This window comes from Gymnodraco acuticeps, unplaced genomic scaffold, assembly GCF_902827175.1.
Source record: "Gymnodraco acuticeps unplaced genomic scaffold, fGymAcu1.1, whole genome shotgun sequence".
NCBI classification, from domain to species: domain Eukaryota; kingdom Metazoa; phylum Chordata; class Actinopteri; order Perciformes; family Bathydraconidae; genus Gymnodraco; species Gymnodraco acuticeps.
Genome location: NW_022992092.1, coordinates 82,246 through 106,777, shown reverse-complemented (window position 1 = coordinate 106,777; position 24,532 = coordinate 82,246). Strand labels below are relative to the sequence as shown.

Here is a 24,532-nt window from a genome sequence, read left to right as displayed (position 1 = left end):
AAAAAAAACCTCCTCGTCAGCTGAAGTGACAGCGGATGAGATCTGGAACTAAAAGAGCGATCCATCATCTGAGAAAACTCCAGTTTGACACACACACCATGTATACATCACTTCAGGGGACATTACATTGACTTACATGCATTTCCTGGAGACTTATCCTAACCTTAACCATAACCAACACATGCTTAACCCTAATCCTAAACCTTACCCTAACCAAGTCTTCACCCTAAAATGAATGATTCCTCTCATGGGGACCTCCAATTTGTCCCCATAAGGGAGGCGAGTCCCCACACGTGACTGTGTAAACAGATTTAGGTCCCCACAAGTATAGTAATGCTAGAACACACACACACACACACACGAGGAGTGAAGCTCTGAGCCTCAGGTGTTTCTTATCAAAAACATCCACATGCAAAGTAACATATTCATAAATGCATTTTCTCTTTGCATCATGTATATTTGGTCTACTGTACAGTATATATAGTACTCGGCTGTTCAGGTACTTGTACTTTATTTGAGTATTTTCCATGTTATGCTATGTACTTCTACTCCACTACAGTTCAGAGGTACATAGTGTACTTTTACTCCACTACATGTATTTAATCCCTTTAGTTACTTCACAGATGTGGATGAATGATGTGAAATATAACCAAGTGTTGAATCAGACTTTAGTTCCACCTGGAGTAAATCCACCAGCTACCCTGCAGTATACAAAGTCATTCAAACTAGCTGCACCTTTACCAGCTTTGAGAACACTTTCATGATCAATCATTATAAAACATATCATATATATTATTCTGAAATGGACCAATCTGCACAACGACTACTTTTATTGTCGCTACTTTCACTATATTTTGATGAGAATACTTTTATACTTTCACTTGAGGAACATTTTGAATGCAGGACTTTTACTGAAACAGAGTATTCCTACACTCTGGTACTTCTGCTTTTACTCAAGTACACGATCTGAGTACTTCTACTTTTACTAAGTACAAGATCTGAGTACTTCTACTTTTACTTTAGTACTTCTCCCACCTCTGTGTACATGCAACACATTTTAAGCAGAACCTAAATATTAACGACTCCACCTGAGAGGATATAGAACGAACGTGTTGCATTCATATTGTGAAAGCTGTAAGCACTTGTGTTTCCCAGTGCTAATAAACACTGATAGGTTAGCGCCACCTACTGGAAGAAGTGTGTGACAGGTACAATCCTTGTGTTTTATTGACATGGCTGTAAAACAGTGCTGAACAAAACTCCGAAATTCATAGTTTACATAAAAAAAAGTATACATCTTATCGTGTTGGTCACAAGCTTGGAATCTCAACAACAGAATTCAGACTTAAACTAAATAAAAGAATTTTCAGGGAAAAAAGGAATTGAGATGGAAGTGGAAACTGTTAAATAATATTAAATAGGATTGACTTGTTATTACTGTACGAGCAGCAGGATGGAGCTTCTTAAAGACAATACAAACATTATATGTTCACATGTTCGAGTAAGGACCATTTTATTCTGGGTTTGTCACTCCCCTCCATCGGCTCAGAAATGTGTGGCATTGTAAAATAAAATGAATAAAAGTGTTCACATTTCTTAATATAAATAAAACACTGAGAAGCCTTTGAAGTGATAATATAAGATCATTTTAAGATATAAAAAAAACCAGTCTATCAGGGGCCTTGTTAAATCAAGGCGACGGAGCCCACTGAGTTTAATCCTGAAAAGGCAATAAGAAGGAACATAACAACTGGGCTTGCAAACTGTTCAACCCCACAGAGCAGATCATACGACAACTGTACAGATCTCCAGGTAACGGCAGCCGAACCAACGAAGGAATGTGGAGCTTTCAATATCAGGCGAGACTACTTCCCATAAACGTCTGAAAGCTAAAACACCCGATCGAACTCCGTCTGACTCGTTGTTGCTGGGTTTCTGTTCTGATTGGGCTGCTGCTGCGGCATGTGGCCTCTCCGTCTGGGCGGGGCCAGGTACTCGAACATGGAGGTGTTGTGTGTGGAGAGCATGTTCTTCAGGTCTGAGGGCATGGGGTCGGACCAGAAGAAGTCGTGGTTGAGCGCGTCGTCGCTGTCTATGCGCTGCACCGGGTCCAGAACCAGCAGCTTGTCTATCAGGTCCAGAGCGTACGGGTCCTTCACGTAGGCCTTCAGGCGGTCCTTCACTTTCCGCTTCTGCCCTTTAGGAAGCTCCATCTTCTGGTACAGCTCGTACTTCTTATCCACGCCGGGCCACACCTGAGAGAGAGAATAACGTTTCAGGATCCAGGCGACAGAGAATACAAATACTGAACGGGAAGACTTTGCAAAGTGTTGGAGTTACAGAGGAGACGTTAACTGCAGTATTCATTGCTTTTATGTGTTTTGTATTTATTGATTTACACGGCAGGAGGATAACGTATTCCTTAACAGTTCCCACTTGAGTTTGTATGGTGGTGTGTTACGGCCCGTCCACACTACAGCTTCAAAAACGGTTTCCAACGCATCTGCCCATTCACTTTGCCTCGCTTTTCGCCGAACTGAATTGTGGGTAGCATAGCGGTCGGTCTCTGAACATTGTTCAACTTCTGACGCCGGAGACGCCGGAGTAGCCAGCGCCAGCCAATCAAATCCCGTTTCTGAAAATCTGACAGCTCAAGCGCTAGCCAATCAAACCGCGTCTAAGCTGGGAGAGATATCCCGCCGTTCATTTCTATATTTCAAAAAAAGATGGAGGAGAAACTAATTATCGCCGCAGCAAATCACCCGGTTTTGTATGAGCAGACGCAGCGACGCACACTAAATGGCTTCCTGCGAGACAATGTATACACTTTATGCAACCTTGCACACGCACGTGTTAATAGTGGAGAAGAACCTGTTTTTTTTTGCTTTGTATGTCCGGGGTGGGACATTCATGTGATTGGTTGTTGGTCGCGGTGCTCGAATAAAATCCCCAAGCTTCAGACACGCCCAGCTCCAAGCTTTTTTTGAAGCTGTAGTGTGGACGGGCCGTTAGGGTTACAGATGTGGAAATGACTAAGATCTGGAATGGCCTTACAACCATAACAAAAACTGCATTGCTTCAAAAAAGAACTTGCCCCTGTATGATGCCTGGTGTTATTTTAAAATTGTAAGTATAGTACATGATGTTCTTAAAGTATGTCATATTTTATTGAATTCAAGCAGTTGTTGGTATACTGATCCTTTGTTTTGAATACTAATTGTGATTTCTAACATTATTTAGGTAGAGCTCAATGGGTTTTTCGCCTCTTCCTGCACTGTCTGTCATTTGTTATCTGTGGTTTTTGGGTATTATTAAATTACAAAACCATTTCTAGATCTTTATAGATTCTAGTTGTTTTGATCATAAAGTAAAATACTAAATTGTTCAGTTCCAGATACCGCTGACTAATGGCACATTTACACTACAGTGCGGAGCGCGGTTTAAGCGTGCCGTGCCCGGCCCGTTTTTGGTTGCGTTTCCACTCGGCGTAGTTCCGGCTAGCGGGTACTTTTTCACAGTTTTCTGGGTCTCCAAAATCGAGGTTCTTTCCGGGCCAACAACCGGGCTGAGTATGCTAAACTAGTGACGGCAAGGGGGCTACAACTACAACTACAACAAGATGAACACATTTGACCGTGATTTAATTGTAATACACGTTTCAAAATGATGCCGAAGTAACAACATACTGATACCGGTTAGTAAAAACCATGAATTAATGCTTTGACAAGTCTGCAGACAGACGGCAGGCGAAACACCTTTTAAAATGCGTGTTTTCTGAATGGAGATCGGCTAAGCTAACGTTGTATATGCGCCGTCCACACTCACAACAACGGCCTACAGACATAAATAAACCAGCGACTGTATTCGCCATGACACAGGCAGTCTGTGGTTTGTACTTGTTTAACTTTTGTCTAGTTTCTGAACAGATATGAGGAGCTGTGAGCTCTGAGGGCTACAGCTCTGAGTGCTAACAGCTAACGGCTGTGTTGGTTTTGTGGTTCTCATTGAAGATGACATCACGGCTCCGCCTACACTGCGTTACTATAGTTACTGCCCCAGCTACTAAACTGTAATGGAAACGCAGCATAAAGTGAGCCTGGCCGTACTAAGCCGAGCGAGGCCCTGCAGTGGAAAAGCGCCATAAATGTCTTGTTCCTTTGTAGATACACTGTGATCTGTAAGTAATGTGTAAATGATAAACTGAGGCATGATATCGTTCAGAAATGTCAGGTTGTTCATAATGCTTTGTAGTTCATCAAATGTGAACATTGTACTTTTCTGCACTAAAACAAAAAGGGAAGGAGTTGTGGTTATTTATAGGTTGTTAATGCTATGATTTTACTGCTCCGGCCCACTTGAGATCGAATGTGTCTGGATGTGGCCCCTGAACTAAAACGACCCCCTCCTCTAAAGCCATGTTCCTATGTTACCTCAGCAGTGATGGAGCCGCACAGCTGGCTGATGAGAGTCAGCTGATGCTGCTCAGTGTTGCCTTGCATTATGGGACTTCTGGTCCACATCTCCGCCATGATGCATCCTGCTCCCCACAGGTCAATGGGCGGGCCGTAGTCTCTCTCACCTAACAGAAAAAATAGTTAAATGAAAAGTTTATAAAACGCCTTCTCCAGAAAGCGCTTTCAGATACAAGTCAGCATTCAGTCATATTCATACATGCAGAGGCAGTGTTCAAGGTGCAGCTGCTCTGTGAAACTAACACTCACACACACTGTTGGCGCTATTGGACGTTAAGTGTCTTCCCACAGGACACATCAACATGCTTGACCACCGACACTGCGACTGGTGGACAACTGCTCTACCGTTCTGTGCCATAGCCACCCCTTACGTATGTAGATATTAAAGAGGACAAATTATGCTCTTTATCAGGAGTCCTCTCCTGCTGATGTTCAGGTGTATATCAGTATGTAGTGTCTCTTCTTTAAAGAGTCTTCTCCTGCTGATGTTCAGGTGTATATCAGTATGTAGTGTCTCTACTTTAAAGAGTCCTCTCCTGCTGATGTTCAGGTGTATATCAGTATGTAGTGTCTCTACTTTAAAGAGTCCTCTCCTGCTGATGTTCAGGTGTATATCAGTATGTAGTGTCTCTACTTTAAAGAGTCCTCTCCTGCTGATGTTCAGGTGTATATCAGTATGTAGTGTCTCTACTTTAAAGAGTCCTCTCCTGCTGATGTTCAGGTGTATATCAGTATGTAGTGTCTCTACTTTAAAGAGTCCTCTCCTGCTGATGTTCAGGTGTATATCAGTATGTAGTGTCTCTACTTTAAAGAGTCCTCTCCTGCTGATGTTCAGGTGTATTTCAGTATGTAATGTCTCTACTTTAAAGAGTCCTTTCCTGCTGATGTTCAGGTGTATATCAGTATGTAGTGTCTCTACTTTAAAGAGTCCTCTCCTGCTGATGTTCAGGTGTATATCAGTATGTAGTGTTTCTACTTTATAGAGTCCTCTCCTGCTGATGTTCAGGTGTATATCAGTATGTAGTGTCTCTACTTTAAAGAGTCCTCTCCTGCTGATGTTCAGGTGTATATCAGTATGTAGTGTCTCTACTTTAAAGAGTCCTCTCCTGCTGATGTTCAGGTGTATATCAGTATGTAGTGTCTCTACTTTAAAGAGTCCTCTCCTGCTGATGTTCAGGTGTATATCAGTATGTAGTGTCTCTACTTTAAAGAGTCCTCTCCTGCTGATGTTCAGGTGTATATCAGTATGTAGTGTCTCTACTTTAAAGAGTCCTCCCCTGCTGATGTTCAGGTGTATATCAGTATGTAGTGTCTCTACTTTAAAGAGTCCTCTCCTGCTGATGTTCAGGTGTATATCAGTATGTAGTGTCTCTACTTTAAAGAGTCCTCTCCTGCTGATGTTCAGGTGTATATCAGTATGTAGTGTCTCTACTTTAAAGAGTCCTCTCCTGCTGATGTTCAGGTGTATATCAGTTTGTAGTGTTTCTACTTTAAAGAGTCCTCTCCTGCTGATGTTCAGGTGTATATCAGTTTGTAGTGTTTCTACTTTAAAGAGTCCTCTCCTGCTGATGTTCAGGTGTATATCAGTTTGTAGTGTTTCTACTTTAAAGAGTCCTCTCCTGCTGATGTTCAGGTGTATATCAGTATGTAGTGTCTCTACTTTAAAGAGTCCTCTCCTGCTGATGTTCAGGTGAATATCAGTATGTAGTGTCTCTACTTTAAAGAGTCCTCTCCTGCTGATGTTCAGCTGTTTATCAGTATGTAGTGTCTCTACTTTAAAGAGTCCTCTCCTGATGATGTTCAGGTGTATATCAGTATGTAGTGTCTCTACTTTAAAGAGTCCTCTCCTGCTGATGTTCAGGTGTATATCAGTATGTAGTGTCTCTACTTTAAAGAGTCCTCTCCTGCTGATGTTCAGGTGTATATCAGTTTGTAGTGTTTCTACTTTAAAGAGTCCTCTCCTGCTGATGTTCAGGTGTATATCAGTTTGTAGTGTTTCTACTTTAAAGAGTCCTCTCCTGCTGATGTTCAGGTGTATATCAGTATGTAGTGTCTCTACTTTAAAGAGTCCTCTCCTGCTGATGTTCAGGTGTATATCAGTATGTAGTGTCTCTACTTTAAAGAGTCCTCTCCTGCTGATGTTCAGGTGTATATCAGTGTGTAGTGTCTCTACTTTAAAGAGTCCTCTCCTGCTGATGTTCAGGTGTATATCAGTATGTAGTGTCTCTACTTTAAAGAGTCCTCTCCTGCTGATGTTCAGGTGTATATCAGTATGTAGTGTCTCTACTTTAAAGAGTCCTCTCCTGCTGATGTTCAGGTGTATATCAATATGTAGTGTCTCTACTTTAAAGAGTCCTCTCCTGCTGATGTGCAGGTGTATATCAGTATGTAGTGTCTCTACTTTAAAGAGTCCTCTCCTGCTGATGTTCAGGTGTATATCAGTTTGTAGTGTCTCTACTTTAAAGAGTCCTCCCCTGCTGATGTTCAGGTGTATATCAGTATGTAGTGTCTCTACTTTAAAGAGTCCTCTCCTGCTGATGTTCAGGTGTATATCAGTATGTAGTGTCTCTACTTTAAAGAGTCCTCTCCTGCTGATGTTCAGGTGTATATCAGTATGTAGTGTCTCTACTTTAAAGAGTCCTCTCCTGCTGATGTTCAGGTGTATATCAGTATGTAGCGTCTCTACTTTAAAGAGTCCTCTCCTGCTGATGTTCAGGTGTATATCAGTATGTAGTGTCTCTACTTTAAAGAGTCCTCTCCTGCTGATGTTCAGGTGTATATCAGTATGTAGTGTCTCTACTTTAAAGAGTCCTCTCCTGCTGATGTTCAGGTGTATATCAGTGTGTAGTGTCTCTACTTTAAAGAGTCCTCTCCTGCTGATGTTCAGGTGTATATCAGTATGTAGTGTCTATACTTTAAAGAGTCCTCTCCTGCTGATGTTCAGGTGTATATCAGTATGTAGTGTATCTACTTTAAAGAGTCCTCTCCTGCTGATGTTCAAGTGTATATCAGTATGTAGTGTCTCTACTTTAAAGAGTCCTCTCCTGCTGATGTTCAGGTGTATATCAGTATGTAGTGTCTCTACTTTAAAGAGTCCTCTCCTGCTGATGTTCAAGTGTATATCAGTATGTAGTGTCTCTACTTTAAAGAGTCCTCTCCTGCTGATGTTCAGGTGTATATCAGTATGTAGTGTCTATACTTTAAAGAGTCCTCTCCTGCTGATGTTCAGGTGTATATCAGTATGTAGTGTCTCTACTTTAAAGAGTCCTCTCCTGCTGATGTTCAGGTGTATATCAGTATGTAGTGTCTCTACTTTAAAGAGTCCTCTCCTGCTGATGTTCAGGTGTATATCAGTATGTAGTATCTCTACTTTAAAGAGTCCTCTCCTGCTGATGTTCAGGTGTATATCAGTATGTAGTGTCTCTACTTTAAAGAGTCCTCTCCTGCTGATGTTCAGGTGTATATCAGTATGTAGTGTCTATACTTTAAAGAGTCCTCTCCTGCTGATGTTCAGGTGTATATCAGTACGTAGTGTCTCTACTTTAAAGAGTCCTCTCCTGCTGATGTTCAGGTGTATATCAGTATGTAGTGTCTTTACTTTAAAGAGTCCTCTCCTGCTGATGTTCAGGTGTATATCAGTATGTAGTGTCTCTACTTTAAAGAGTCCTCTCCTGCTGATGTTCAGGTGTATATCAGTATGTAGTGTCTCTACTTTAAAGAGTCCTCTCCTGCTGATGTTCAGGTGTATATCAGTATGTAGTGTCTCTACTTTAAAGAGTCCTCTCCTGCTGATGTTCAGGTGTATATCAGTATGTAGTGTCTCTACTTTAAAGAGTCCTCTCCTGCTGATGTTCAGGTGTATATCAGTAAGTAGTGTCTCTACTTTAAAGAGTCCTCTCCTGCTGATGTTCAGGTGTATATCATGTAGTGTCTCTACTTTAAAGAGTCCTCTCCTGCTGATGTTCAGGTGAATATCAGTATGTAGTGTCTCTACTTTAAAGAGTCCTCTCCTGCTGATGTTCAGGTGTATATCAGTATGTAGTGTCTCTACTTTAAAGAGTCCTCTCCTGCTGATGTTCAGGTGTATATCAGTATGTAGTGTCTCTACTTTAAAGAGTCCTCTCCTGCTGATGTTCAGGTGTATATCAGTATGTAGTGTCTCTACTTTAAAGAGTCCTCTCCTGCTGATGTTCAGGTGTATATCAGTATGTAGTGTCTCTACTTTAAAGAGTCCTCTCCTGCTGATGTTCAGGTGTATATCAGTATGTAGTGTCTCTACTTTAAAGAGTCCTCTCCTGCTCATGTTCAGGTGTATATCAGTATGTAGTGTCTCTACTTTAAAGAGTCCTCTCCTGCTGATGTTCAGGTGTATATCAGTATGTAGTGTCTCTACTTTAAAGAGTCCTCTCCTGCTGATGTTCAGGTGTGTATCAGTATGTAGTGTCTCTACTTTAAAGAGTCCTCTCCTGCTGATGTTGAGGTGTGTATCAGTATGTAGTGTCTCTACGCTTTAATGTTCAAAAAGCTCTTTATTTTTCTCATACTGCAGCACCTTTTTTCACCCTCTGTCTGACACCAGAGACCTGAAGTAAACAAAGGAGTCCTATGGAGGCGGTTCAGGCACACTACAGGGAAGGGAAAACCCAACAAGCATAATAGGAATGCAAACCATAACAAAAAGGACTTTAAGGAACAGCAGGCACTACGAATAGCTGCAGCAGTGTTGCCAAGGCAATTCTGGAGCTATTGCAGAACCCAAACATTACTAAGGAGTGAATTAGTGAACGGGAGTGCCTGTACATGTTTCTGTGTGCTGTCTTGACTCACCCAGCAGCAGCTCTGGAGGTCTGTACCACAGGGTGACCACGCGGTTGGTGTAGCGGTTCCCCTGACTGTTCTTAGCCAGGCTGAAGGCTCGAGCCAGACCAAAGTCAGCCAGCTTCAGGACCCCGTCTCTGGTGATCAGCACGTTGGCTGCCTTCATGTCCCTGTGGAGGATCTGAGGCAAGGAAAGGAAATGTTAAGACCAAGACTGGAAGACATGGTAACAGTGAGAATTATGAGTATGCGCCGCTTTCCCCCTTCTACTCCAGTTGGACTCAGATGTTGCACTTTTTCTTGTACATGTGATGTTTTAGTGTTGTTTGGTTTCTTTCCGTTATCTGTCAAGTGGGAACTAAGTATTTTTTTGTACGTTTTTGTGTTTCTCTTATTTTCCTACGAAACTGTTATTATTGGCTGTGAATAAGAAAATCAAGTTTTATTTATATAGCACATTTATAAACGATTTTTGGTCGAGCCAAAGTGCTGTACATATAATAAAATTAGCCTACAGTAGAGACACTTTACAGCAAATACAACAGCACAGATTGTTCAGAATATCAGTATGAGAAAAACGACACCCTCTGTCCTTAGACCCTCTGTCCTTAGACCCTCTATCCTTAGACCCTCTGTCCTTAGACAATAAGAAAAAAAAATATGAAGGGCAGCCCATCCATTTCTATTTATTTATTTATTTTATAAAGGGGCAGGTAATATAAGATGATTTTCTCCCTACTCCTTTTCAGGTATGGTGTGTTTATAGAGACATGTTTTGTAAATAATTGTTATACATTAAGTTGTACATACCATGAACGGAACAAATAAAAATGAAATGAATAATTATGTATGAATGAGGGGCTTTTCCCTGGGATTTAAAGGGGACCTATCAGGCAAAATGCACTTTGTGATGTCTTCTCTCCATCAACATGTGTCCCGGTGTGTCGGGGAACTCACGCAGCGTCAGGAAATAAAACCCTCTCTCTTTTCCTCCGTACCCAAATCTCTAAAAACGGGGAACAACGGAGCTGATCCAGATTTGCGTCCGATATGACGTAATATCTGAAATGTGGACCCAATCAGAAACGTTGCTATCAGAAACAATGCCCGACTGTTTTGGACGTAATATGGTCGGTGTTTACATTAGCATCGCTAACACTCAGAGCTAACCTGTACTGGAGAGACAGTAGCTGCCGGGTCCCGCATGAGCTCAGACCCCTCCTTTTTTATTTTGCCTTTATTTATACAGGTGAAAATGTAATTGAGACACAGGGTCTTATTCTCAAGAGAGACCTGTTTATACCCAGAATCTGCACTTTTGAAACAGGAAGTGAAATAGAGGGATATGAGGCATGACTAGAATGGGAGATCTGTTTGGTATTTTGAGCAAAACCCTTCATAGACATGTTTTTTATATATGTGAGACCTATGCTATTGCCTAAAAATAGCATGATAGGAGACCTTTAAACCGTGAGAAGATACATGTAAATCAGTCCAAAGAGGCAGTGGATGTTCATGTTTACTCTTGTGTCTCACCTTGTTTCTGTGGATGTAGTACAGTCCATTGAGCAGCATCTGCATGACCTTCTTGATCTCTGCCAGGGTGAACTTAACGTTGGCGTTGCTCAGCAGCCCGGCCAGGTCGTGCTCACAGAAGTCAAACACCAGGTAGATGCTGCCTTTGTACCTGTTGAACTGAGTAGCTTCAAGAAACAATGACAAGGGAGAAGAGAGACATTTAAAACAAGTGCTGTCACTAAATATCCTTCCTGTGACCCAACAATTAAACCAAACAAACTTATGGCGCATTTCCACTGGAGGGCCTCGCACGGCTTAGTACGGTATAGGTAGGCCTTGGTAGGCCAGGCTCACTTTATGCTGCGTTTCCATTACAGTTTAGTAGCTGGGGCAGTAACTATAGTAACGCAGTGTAGGTGGAGCCGTGACGTCATCTTCAATGAGAACCACAAAACCAACACAGCCGTTAGCTGTTAGCACTCAGAGCTCACAGCTCCTCATATCTGTTCAGAAACTAGACAAAAGTTAAACAAGTACAAACCACAGACTGTCTGTGTCATGGAGAATACAGTCGCTGGTTTATTTATGTCTGTAGGCCGTTGTTGTGAGTGTGGACGGTCGGAGCATATACAACGTTAGCTTAGCCAAGCTCCATTCAGAAAACACGCATTTTAAAAAGTTTTTCGCCTGCCTGCAGACTTGTCAAAGCATTAATTCATGGTTTTTACTAACCGGTATCAGTGTGTTGTTACTTCGGCATCATTTAGAAACGTGTATTACAATTAAATCACGGTCAAATATGTTCATTTTGTTGTAGTTGTAGCCCCCTTGCCAGCGATTCTCTCTCTAGTTTAGCATACTCAGCTCGGTTGTTGGCCCGGAAAGAACCTCAATTTTGGAGAGCCAGAAAACTGTGAAAAAGTACCCGTTAGCCGGAACTACGCCGAGTGGAAATTAGGGGTGCACCGATTGGGAAATTCTTGGCCGAAACCGATACCGAAAATAGGAAACAGTTGGCCGAAAACCGAATGCCGAAAGGCCGAAAATGATTAATAGAAATATATATATATATATAATGTATACATTTTTTACCAATGTTGTTCAGCTACCTGATTATGGAAATAGACATGATTATGGCAAAACTTAACTTAAATAATAATCACTATTATGGGTCCATAAAACATGTATTCAGCACTTTTGAATGCATACAGTACATTTATATATGTCATGTATTATTGCTAAAAAACATTATATCGCAGTCTTAGTGTCGCCAACTCGTTTCTAATATGCAAAGACAACAAATGCGTCTATGATGTATTTTCGATCAGACGAGATCTCTCTCCCGTCTGTGTGCGAGGGGGCGGGGCAGTTTACACACACGCAGCTGCTACATGCAGCGGAGCACACTGCGGAGATGGCGGAGAGAACGCGCTCCGAGGTGTGGTTAAACGTTACCCGTCTCGATGTGGAGAATACTTGTTACCATAAGTGCAATAAGAGTTTAGCATGTAAGCACGAGCAATTTGTCTAAACATTTAGCAAAAGTGCACCGCATGCAGACGGAGGAATGCACCGGGTTCGACCGTCTTTCTAGTAGCTCTGTAGCCCCATCCACGAGTAACGTTTCCACGTCAGGTGTTATGTATGCTAGCAGCAACACACGGAGTTAACTACATGATACAAACATGGGGTTAATGATTAGAGGAAACTGAGTTATTTAGTTTGTTAAAATTTCAGCTATTCTGTCATCAGATTATTTAATATGATTTGTTAAAGGCTCAGGGCAATCTCGATGACAAAGGTCAATGTTCCCCCCCCCCCCCCCCCCCTGTGAGCCAGCCGAAAGCATGGTCGCCGCGTCTTTATTACGTCATCACAACAACACGTTACCACGGTTACCAACGTAAGCCTGTTCTGACATTCGGTGATATTTTTTCGGTGCTAAAACCCTTTCGGCCGAAAGCCGAAAGGGCCTTTTTAACCATTTTCGGCCGATAATTTTCGGTGGCCGAATATTCGGTGCATCCCGAGTGGAAACGCAACCAAAAACGGGCCGGGCACGCTTAAACCGCGCTGTAGTGGAAATGCGCCATTAGATGAAGACAGAAACGAATCCTGACAGTACATTTATAGACTCTATGTTCTCACCAACCTTTGGTTCTGCAGATCTCGATCAGATTGACCACGTTCTCATGTTTGAGCAGCTGGAGGATCTTGATCTCTCTCAGAGCTGTGATTGGAAACTGAAACAAAGCAGCCAGAAGAATACATTCATTTAACAAACGTGTTCAATCACTGATGCACTAAATAGAATTCAGGGTGTCAATAGTAAGGGCGCTTGTCACATCTGACCCGTTTGGTTCAGTTAAGGTTCTCTTACCCCTTCTTTCTCATTTTCCATCAAAACCTTCTTTAGTGCGACCTTCTTCCCGGTCTGTCTGTGCTTCGCTTTGAACACCTCCCTGTGAAGTGGATATTAAAACAAAAGACATTAAAAACTATTAATTTAGCTCACAACTTCAATATTTAAACACCTAGAAAGAAAGGAATGATTTCTAGCTTAACATTTTAAGCTTCGGAAACTTAGAGTGTTTAAACTACAGACTACAACGTCCCCTATAACCTTTAAATGTGTTCTGGGGGATACAGCCATTGGACAGGCTGTGTCCATGTGTCAAATGGGTGTAATATTGGTGTTACATGGGTCTAATAACAGTGTAATATAGGTGAAATAACAGTTATATGGGTGTGACATGGGTATAATATGGGTGTAATTGAATGTGTAATAACATTGTTACATGGGCGTGTATTAATGTGTAATGAAGGTGCAAGAACAGTGTAATACGGGTGTAACATGGGTGGAATATGGGGTGGAATTGGGGGGTAAGTTAAGGGTACATTCTCACAAAAGTCTCCTAGACATAATACAGATAAAACGGTGCTAAAATAAGCTATGTTTACCTCGAACTAAAGGCATATTGTTGTAGCTAAACTATGCCGAAAGACCTTGTGTTGTTATTTAAGTGACTACAGATGGGGTCAAAGAATAGCTAGCTGCATGAATGTGTGGGAGCAAATGATTTCTTAATGCTTTTCATTTTTGTAAAGCACTTTGAATTGCCTTGTTTTGAAAGGGGCTATTGTGGTGGAACATTACGGGACATCAGAGTGTGTGTTGCGCCACGGACCTGTTAGGGAGCGCACCTGTAGTTTGTTATCATCAATCATTCTAGCTTGAGTAGCATGTAATGAAGTTGTTCCTACCTTTCTGAAAACTAATGGAAAATAAAGTGTGGAGCTCCATACTCAACACGCCGCCTCCGTCTCCCACTCATCGACTCTACACTAGATCAATAAACCTGCCTAAAGTTAGCTAGTAGCACAGCTGAGCTACCATTAGCCACACAAACAAACACCACACACTCAGCTTGTTGGTCACACGGTAAGCATGTGTGTGTGTGTGTGTTTCTCACCCGAAGGTTCCTTGTCCTATTTTAGCCATTTTCTCATATTTTGAGAACTCATCGCAGAAAGGGAATTCCACTCCATCGTAGTATTTGGACATGATGGCGGCCTCACGGTCGGGCCTGAGGAGGAAATTCACCTCATTTTAGGACACTGTTGTTAACACGAGCTATATAGGAAGGTAACATAGCTCAATAACAATACAGATATGTTAAAAATAGAGTTGTAAATAGTTATATTCTTACTTTTCAGCCACCGCCGTCGCCGCCGCGGCATTGCTTGTTTTTTCTCGCTGCATCTCTACTGCGAAACTTCTTCTTCTGTGGTTTTAATGGCGGTTGGAAAACAGCTTTAATGAGCATTTACCGCCACCTTCTGGAATCTGTTAATTGTGTACTTATCAAGTGTTAAATCAGACTTTAGTTCCACCTGGAGTATTCAAAGGCATCCAAACTAGCTGCACCTTTACCAGCTTTGAGAACATAAAGGACGGAACATGACATAAGTATAAATACATATGTTATTCTATTTTGTGTTATTATAATTGTGCATTTATTTTAAAAAAGTACGTTTTTTATTATTATTTATTTAAATGTTAATATTTATTTAAATGATTTATGTAGTGATATAATTTTTTTTATTTACTCATTGTATTTTTACTTGTCATGTCTTTATTGTCATTATATTTTAGGAATTTATTACATTTTAATTATTTGTTGTAACTTGTTACAATTAAAATGTAATTAAATTATTTTAATGTTTTTTCCCCACGTCCCCATGAGGAGCTGGTGGCATCTCCCTAACCAGCCCGACAGCCCCTCCTCACCGTATTTTGTATCATGATTTTTTTTAATATACTTATTTTTAATGTATTTATATTTTTTGTAATTATTATTTTTTATGTATTAAAAAAATAAATCTCTCTTTTGTTTCAAATACATTTTTGTATTATTTTTGTTTTTCATTATTATTGATTTAAATAGTAAATAATATTTTGCCATCTGATTGTCTTTGTAATACATTGTCAAAAAAAAACGAAAAAAAAACGATTATATCTAAAACACACCACTTTCATAAATAACACTTGCTCTGCAATAATGTCATGTTTTACATAATTCTGTTAGCCTAACAAAATAAAGACGAAACAGGAATCAACTCAAACACTTTTATTGTAAATTATGGAAAAACAAACCATCGAGTTAGGAATTGTGAAGCTAGTGAGTTACATGAAGACATAGTAAGTATTTTTAGGAGGTGTCCATGGTGAGAACGCTCTCCTCCACCACCTCCAGGTTCAGCGGGGTCACCACCTTCGACAGCACGCCTGTGGTTCCTCTCTTGTACTTGTAGTCACCGGTTCTACATCAGGGAACAACACAGGTTTCAGTTAAACACTTGCATGTTTACAAGAGAGACACTTCAGCACAGCCACACATTAGTTAGAGAAATCAAACTCAGCACGCCAAGAGGAGACATCCAGAAAAAGTGGTTAGTACGGGGCGGCGGCATCGATAAAAATCACACTTCTTTCACTGCAGTACTTTTTATAGCTTGTATATTTCACAATACAGTAATTGTTCTGTTATGTTACTTAAGAAATAGTTTATAATCTTTATGCATTTCATCACATTAAGAGTATTTTCTGTTTCGATTTGCATTTTGTGAGACGTCTTCAGTTAAAAGTAAAACAGCATTTGTGAACAATTTATTCCGTTTTCTAACCTTTAATAGGACACTTTCTTGATCCTAAATATCTTTGTTTCTTCTTCTCTAAAGTTCTGTTATTACAAAATACACTATAGTTAAACATATCTTATTGATATTTATTTCTCTCTTGTTTATCACCTTTGTATCCGATATGGAGGTGATCTAAAAGTAACGGAGAGTAATCCGGTGACTTTTATATAGTGATACGAATGGCGCTTTTCCACTGCAGCACGGTTTAAGCGTTTTTGTGTTGCTTTCCACTCGGCGTAGTTCCGGCTTTTCTGGCCTTCCAAAATCGTGGCATGACTTTAAATTATCAACAACTCTTGAGGTAGGATGTCTATAGACGGACACATTTCTACCTCTTCACGGTATGCCCGTGATATCCCCCCACCCTGTAGGTTAGTCACACGCTCAGAAGAGAGGGGGGGGGGGGGGGGGTGTTAGCTGTGCACTCTGTCACACCACACTCTGTACTCACTGCTGCACGCCTTGACGCTCAGTTAGTCTTCAAGCAGAACAAGCAACAAGACAATAAGTCAGCCACAGCTCGTCATGACTCAATCACCCAGCATGCTTAGCGTCAGAGCAGAGCTGCTGTTCATCATGGACTCATAATGTGACCGTATGACTCACACATTGATCCAGAACAGGGGATATGTGCACTCTGAGGTGTGTGTGTCTCTAGTTCACCATAGTATACAGACAACTTTGCCTCTGGCTGTAAGGAAGTTACATTCAGTGTGTGTGTGTGTGTGTGTGTGTGTGTGTGTGTGTGTGTGTGTGTGTGTGTGTGTGTGTGTGTGTGTGTGTGTGTCCTCCCCACCAGGATAATTTCCTCACCTGACGCCCTTCTTGTTGGCCTCCTCGTGGGGCCGGATGTAGTCCAGGTTGCCCTTGGTGATGACACACAGGTCGATGTTGCTGCCGGAGCCCAGGTCGTTAAAGATTCCTGCAGCGATGGCGTCTCTCACCAGCCGCTTGGCATCCTCCTCCTTTCAACACAGAGAAAAACAAATTCAAATAGATCAGCATTGATGCTCAATTGAAAATCTGATCTCTAAAAAAGGTGTGTGTGTTGTGGGGGGGGGGGGGGGGGGGGGTTACCTCCATGTCAGGCTTGTAGCGATCCTCAAACACCGCCATGGCAGCCAGAGAGCCAGAGCCTGCAGAGAGGAAATCATGTTCATAATGAGGCCATCAATTAAATATTGCATCACCCTCTTTAAGTGATGTCAAATCTAGAATTTAGAGTTATTTTCGAAGCTACGGTTCATTAGAAATAAACACAAGATAAGACTTTATTCACCCCGAAGGAAATTGTTGCGCCGGAGTTACAAAAATACAGCATAATAATAAAACTGTACACTAACAGTGCAGTAAAAAGAGAAATTCAATAACTACAGGAAACACAGACGGCCACGTAATTAATGTCAACAGAGATGGAGGTTAGAGGTGAGTGTGTCGTGTCTGAGACGTACCCATGGTGACGTAGGGCAGCTTGTCAGTGGAGCCGTGGGGGTAGATGCTGTAGAGGTGAGGGCCGTTACAGTCCACTCCGCCCAGAACCAGAGCCGCCCCGATGTGGCCCTGGTACCTGAAACACACACAGGATGATGCATGACCTAATGTGAAGCAGAGTGGGCAGAGACATTTAGACTGTTGCTAAGCCCCGCCTCCTCTCATATTACAGCCTGCTGTCAATTTACTTTCTCTTTCTGTTCGACATGTTCGTCCTTCACCACAAGTAAGTTATATATTTGTTCTTTAAAAATATAGTAATGTCTGTTAACAATTTGTACAGGATTCGAGCGGTTTAGTAGTTCGTTCACATCGAGTTGCAGCATTTGTTTGTGTATCTGTGGCTGGAGTTGTGGGGAGTTGTCGGGTCTGGAGTTTTGTTTCCTTCCTTTAGAAACACACACTTTGAGATAATACTGTAACACCGTAAGTGCCCGAGCATCTATATCCAAATGTATATTCAGTTAAGATTAATAAAAGGAATGTTCTGCCTTCGTTTTTGATGAGAACTCCCTATTCTTATCTACCTTCCTAACCAGGAAGAGCGTAATTACAGGCCACTTGGATTGAAGCCAGCCCTTCTACTAAAACTTTGATACGCTCTATAAGCATTTGATAAGGCTAATTTAATATCCAAACTCTTTATTTACTTTTTCACCTAGAGCGCTTGCATGGACCTCTTCATATTGATTTAATGGGATAAATGTGACCCTTCTGATGACAGTGTTAGGCCCTCTGGCATCTAGCTTATCACCAAAACAGTAACACAGAGGTTGCCTTTGTATGCAGAGGACACTGTTGTAGTCAAACATGCATGTGTTAGCAGCTACCAAGCTAGCAGTTGTGTTAACCCTTAGATGCACGAGTGACTGGACCCTACACTCTTCCATAAGTGGGTCAAAAAGGACCCGTATTAGAATAATATGTGTTTTCATGTCATTTTGGTTAAGAAAAATCACTTTTATAATATTTAGTATTATATTTTGGTTCACACTAGAAATATTTTATATTTTATTTTTCACTATTTATAATTTTAGACATTTTTTTTACATTTTGAAAAAAAGGTTTTGAACATATCGATGCAAAGATCTCCGCTATTCTGAGACCCTCACATTATTCCAGTCCCTTTTCAAAACTCATCTCTTCTCCTCTTGTCTACTCAAAGCCCCGCCCCCATCAACCTATGCCAGTTGATCAAGTTTGATAGTCCTATACCCCCCCCCCCCCTAACCTTCCCTTATATTGTAAAGTGATTTGAGTCCTTGAAAAGCCCTATACAAATATAATGTATTATTATTATACTGACAGGTATCAGATCTTGCCGTGTAAAATAATCTTCCTGAGAGGTGTCGCTTGTGATGTCGTCTGTGTGTTCCACAGTGAATGTATTCCTGACAGCAACAGGTGATAATAATCAAAGGTTCCTATAGGAAATGCATGCGGGTCATTTTTGACCCACTTATGGAAGCTTGGGGTAGAAATACAAAAACTACAACTTCTTAAAATGTAAATGTAACATTTGAATGGCATGATATCCAAAACATGTTTTTTGTGGAATAGCTGGAATATGAAATGATAACAAAATGTAATTACAAAGATACCTCAAGAACACCAGCTCACCGGGTCAAAAGAGACCCACTTATGCATCTAAGGGTTAGGATCACTCACTGGCTCCAGACAAAGTAGTCATGGCACACCCTCCTAACAAGGGAGTCTGTTTTCAACTGTTCACGTCCCTTTTAAAAAGATCATAAATATTGCGGTGTGTACCTGAAGAGCATCTGTTTGAGCATGCGGTTGGCAGTGGCCACGCGGGGCACCCGTCCTGTGGAGAGGGCGTGCAGCTCCAGGTTGGAGGAGATGATCTGAGTGGTCATCTCCGTGTCTGCAGCTGTTCCTGCTCCACAGCAGCTGCACAGAAACACAAGCAATCAGAGAATAAGAAACCAAATCGTCAATTTCTTTCAAAGTAATTATGTCTGGGCTCGGAGCAGATGTAGACTCTACTCCAAGTGTGTAACGCCTCTCCCCAAGTTTGTGTTTGTCCATGAGAATAGACAAAAGTAGTGTGAAACTTGGTGGTGGACACTTACTAGATGGTGGGGGAGATGGTGGACACTTACTAGATGTTGGGGGAGATGGTGGACACTTGCTAGATGTTAGTGGAGATGGTGGACACTTACTAGATGGTGGGGGAGATGGTGGACACTTACTAGATGTTGGGGGAGATGGTGGACACTTGCTAGATGTTAGTGGAGATGGTGGACACTTGCTAGATGTTAGTGGAGATGGTGGACACTTGCTAGATGTTAGTGGAGATGGTGGACACTTGCTAGATGGTGGGGGAGATGATGGACACTTACTAGATGTTAGTGGAGATGGTGGACACTTGCTAGATGTTGGGGGAGATGGTGGACACTTGCTAGATGTTGGGGGAGATGGTGGACACTTGCTAGATGTTGGGGGAGATGGTGGACACTTGCTAGATGTTAGTGGAGATGATGGACACTTGCTAGATGGTGGGGGAGATGATGGACACTTACTAGATGTTAGTGGAGATGGTGGACACTTGCTAGATGTTAGTGGAGATGGTGGACACTTGCTAGATGTTGGGGGAGATGGTGGACACTTGCTAGATGTTGGGGGAGATGGTGGACACTTGCTAGATGTTGGGGGAGATGGTGGACACTTGCTAGATGTTAGTGGAGATGATGGACACTTACTAGATGGTGGGGGAGATGGTGGACACTTACTAGATGTTGGGGGAGATGGTGGACACTTGCTAGATGTTAGTGGAGATGGTGGACACTTGCTAGATGTTAGTGGAGATGATGGACACTTGCTAGATGTTGGGGGAGATGATGGACACTTGCTAGATGTTAGTGGAGATGGTGGACACTTGCTAGATGTTGGGGGAGATGGTGGACACTTGCTAGATGTTGGGGGAGATGGTGGACACTTGCTAGATGTTGGGGGAGATGGTGGACACTTGCTAGATGTTAGTGGAGATGATGGACACTTGCTAGATGGTGGGGGAGATGGTGGACACTTGCTAGATGTTGGGGGAGATGGTGGACACTTGCTAGATGTTAGTGGAGATGGTGGACACTTGCTAGATGTTAGTGGAGATGGTGGACACTTGCTAGATGTTGGGGGAGATGATGGACACTTACTAGATGTTAGTGGAGATGGTGGACACTTGCTAGATGGTGGGGGAGATGGTGGACACTTACTAGATGTTGGGGGAGATGATGGACACTTGCTAGATGTTGGGGGAGATGATGGACACTTGCTAGATGTTAGTGGAGATGGTGGACACTTGCTAGATGTTGGGGGAGATGGTGGACACTTGCTAGATGTTGGGGGAGATGGTGGACACTTGCTAGATGTTGGGGGAGATGGTGGACACTTGCTAGATGTTAGTGGAGATGATGGACACTTACTAGATGGTGGGGGAGATGGTGGACACTTACTAGATGTTGGGGGAGATGGTGGACACTTGCTAGATGTTAGTGGAGATGGTGGACACTTGCTAGATGTTAGTGGAGATGGTGGACACTTGCTAGATGTTGGGGGAGATGATGGACACTTACTAGATGTTAGTGGAGATGGTGGACACTTGCTAGATGTTGGGGGAGATGGTGGACACTTGCTAGATGTTGGGGGAGATGGTGGACACTTGCTAGATGTTGGGGGAGATGGTGGACACTTGCTAGATGTTGGGGGAGATGTGGTGGACACTTGCTAGATGTTAGTGGAGATGGTGGACACTTACTAGATGTTGGGGGAGATGTGGTGGACACTTGCTAGATGTTAGTGGAGATGGTGGACACTTGCTAGATGTTGGGGGAGATGTGGTGGACACTTGCTAGATGTTAGTGGAGATGGTGGACACTTGCTAGATGTTGGGGGAGATGGTGGACACTTGCTAGATGTTAGTGGAGATGGTGGACACTTGCTAGATGTTGGGGGAGATGTGGTGGACACTTGCTAGATGTTAGTGGAGATGGTGGACACTTGCTAGATGTTGGGGGAGATGGTGGACACTTGCTAGATGTTGGGGGAGATGATGGACACTTACTAGATGTTAGTGGAGATGATGGACACTTACTAGATGTTGGGGGAGATGTGGTGGACACTTGCTAGATGTTAGTGGAGATGGTGGACACTTGCTAGATGTTGGGGGAGATGGTGGACACTTGCTAGATGTTAGTGGAGATGATGGACACTTACTAGATGTTAGTGGAGATGATGGACACTTACTAGATGTTAGTGGAGATGTGGTGGATCTTGGAGCAGTTCTTGTCAGCCACCACCATGCCCTCAGTGGCTCTGGTGTCAGCTCCCAGGATGACGCCATCCTTCAGAGGGAAACAAATTATATTTTACACGCAAAGTAAAACATACGTCTTCTAATAACTAGCCTAGCTGCTGAAAGCCACTGGTTCTTTCTAACATGTTAACTTAGTTCGGTGACTGAGTGAAATTTAGACCGTGGTATAATAACCAGAATTACCAACCACTCAGGTCGCACCCCTTAAAGCTGACCTATAGATGCATATCTTCTTAAAACATTTACTAAAAAACTACCAGCATCAGTGCTTTAGAAGTCTAAAGTTTTACTACATGTTAATCAGCATGTCACTCACCTTAAAGACGATACCGCAGATGGTGGTTCCTGTCTTCCGGGCAGTAGGCAAGCTGCTTCCCACTTTGTTAGCCTCTCCTAACAGATATGCATTTCTGAAAAAGATAAAAAGCACATGTATAACTCTGTCACTGTAAAAACAACAGCTCTCTTGATAACCTGAGGCTACAATGGCCATGTCATTTTAAAAGTCTGTCGGCTGCTCATTCCCTTAAACTACATTTGCTTAATGGCAGGTCATCAATTGCTTTGTGTGCCTGAGGTGTAACAATGGTACACCTGTTTGAGCCGTTTTCATAATCTTATTTTGTAAAATAACTGCCTAATAGCATTTTTTACATGTCTGTATACAGTGATGTTTGGTTTTTTAAGTGCCTGCGGTTCTGAACCAATCAAAATCTAACATTCCCAAAATTAAATTATGTACATACATTAAGTGTAAAACTACATACAAACAATTGAGTGCTTTACCAAATCAAAAACTCCTAGTACACGTAAAGCTAATTGTATAACTGTCTAAGCTGCTGCATCTTGTTACTTAGCACTTGCAGAGTTGGAAGAAATGAAGTACCAGAGTGTAGGAATACTCTGTTACAGTAAAGGTCCTGCATTCAAAATGTTCCTCAAGTAAAAGTAGAAAAGTATTATCATTAAAATATAGTTACAGTAGCGACAGTAAAAGTAGAAGTACTCAGATCTTGTACTTGAGTAAAAGTAGAAGTACTCAGATCTTGTCCTTGAGTAAAAGTAGAAGTACTCAGATCTTGTACTTGAGTAAAAGTAGAAGTACTCAGATATTGTACTTGAGTAAAAGTAGAAGTACTCAGATCTTGTACTTGAGTAAAAGTAGAAGTACTCAGATCTTGTACTTGAGTAAAAGTAGAAGTACTCTGATCTTGTACTTGAGTAAAAGTAGAAGTACTCAGATATTGTACTTGAGTAAAAGTAGAAGTACTCAGGTCTTGTACTTAAGTAAAAGTAGAAGTACCAGAGTGTAGGAATACTCTGTTATAGTAAAAGTCCTGCATTCAAAATGTTCCTCAAGTAAAAGTAGAAAAGTATTCTCATCAAAATATAGTGAAAGTAGCGACAGTAAAAGTAGTCATTGTGCAGATTGGTCCATTTCAGAATAATATATATGATATGTTTTATAATGATTGATCATGAAAGTGTTCTCAAAGCTGGTGAAGGTGCAGCTAGTTTGAATGGCTTTGTATACTGCAGGGTAGCTGGTGGATTTACTCCAGGTGGAACTAAAGTCTGATTTAACACTTGATTATATTTCACATCATTCATCCAGATCTGTGAAGTAACTAAAGGGATTAAATACATGTAGTGGAGTAAAAGTACACCATTTACCTCTGAATTGTAGTGGAGTAGAAGTACACAATTTACCTCTGAAGAGTAGTGGGGTAGAAGTATACAGTAGCATATATGGAAATACTCAAGTAAAGTACCTTACTTTAGTACATTTAATTAGTCACTTTACACCACTATGCACTTGGAATATAGTCGATTAAAATAACAGATGTGTCGGTGTAAAGTGTCTAAATCCAGTCATCTCCTCTCCAGTATGAACTAACGTTAGCTAACCGTTAACTAGCTAAATGTATACAAACAGCTGAATATAAACAGGTCTGAGAAGAAATGCTCCAACAGGACATGTTTGTATAAAATACACGTTATATAAATGTCAAACCATAAGATATGAAGCGTATTGTGTTCAAATGTAAAACATACTAGTAGCGCGGAAAAGCCTTAGTCATCGTATGGTTGACATGAGTTAGCATCACTAAGAAAAGCCCCTCAAAACGCGTCTATTTCACACAACGTCTCAAAACAACAGCCACAACATCATTCTACTTAGTGAGGTAGTTATTGTGAACAGGTTTTTCTTTATTAAAACGTAGCTTACCTCTTGCAGTGATCGAAACTGAAACCCCCGACCGGTGGCTGGTTCACTATTAATGTCGCCATCTTGATAAATGAAGTGGGGTTTGTTTCCCGGAAGTAAAGGAAGTGGGTCTTCTTCTGTGGTGTTTAACGGCAGTTGGCATGTATGTGATTTTGCTTCGCAGCCTCCCTCTGGAGCCAGCTTTATACTGCGACCGACCATCGTTATTGTAGAATATATATTTTGTCTGGACCAGTGTCCTTTCATCAGAGGAAGAAAGTAGTAATTAAGTACATGTACTCAATACTTTACTTAAGTACAATTTTGAGATACTTGTACTTTACTGGAGTATTCCCATGTTATGCTACTGTGTACTTCTACTCCACTACAGTTCAGAGGTAAATCGTGTAATTGTAAGTAAAAGTTGAAGTACTCAGATCCTGTACTTGAGTAAAAGTAGAAGTACCAGAGTGTAGGAATACTAAAATA

The 24,532-nt window shown here is 41.6% G+C and overlaps 2 protein-coding genes across 2 annotated transcripts; both read right to left on the bottom strand.

The window, feature by feature from the left end:
* Nucleotides 1-1,209: 1,209 nt before the first annotated feature.
* cdk9 (cyclin-dependent kinase 9 (CDC2-related kinase)) lies at nt 1,210-14,658 on the bottom strand. Its single transcript, XM_034202732.1, has 8 exons — nt 14,519-14,658; nt 14,282-14,395; nt 13,189-13,270; nt 12,961-13,051; nt 10,827-10,993; nt 9,300-9,471; nt 4,431-4,579; nt 1,210-2,255 (listed from the first exon to the last, which is right to left on the bottom strand). Exons 1-8 carry the CDS (start codon nt 14,569-14,571, stop codon nt 1,890-1,892), a joined length of 1,194 nt encoding a protein of 397 aa, XP_034058623.1. The 5' UTR covers nt 14,572-14,658; the 3' UTR covers nt 1,210-1,889.
* Nucleotides 14,659-15,424: 766 nt separating this feature from the next.
* On the bottom strand, nt 15,425-24,216 carry psmb7 (proteasome 20S subunit beta 7). Its single transcript, XM_034202735.1, has 8 exons — nt 24,065-24,216; nt 22,151-22,244; nt 21,765-21,862; nt 19,272-19,412; nt 17,462-17,577; nt 17,088-17,146; nt 16,824-16,975; nt 15,425-15,632 (listed from the first exon to the last, which is right to left on the bottom strand). The coding sequence occupies exons 1-8, from the start codon at nt 24,124-24,126 to the stop codon at nt 15,521-15,523; spliced, it is 834 nt and encodes a 277-aa protein (XP_034058626.1). The 5' UTR covers nt 24,127-24,216; the 3' UTR covers nt 15,425-15,520.
* Nucleotides 24,217-24,532: the final 316 nt, after the last annotated feature.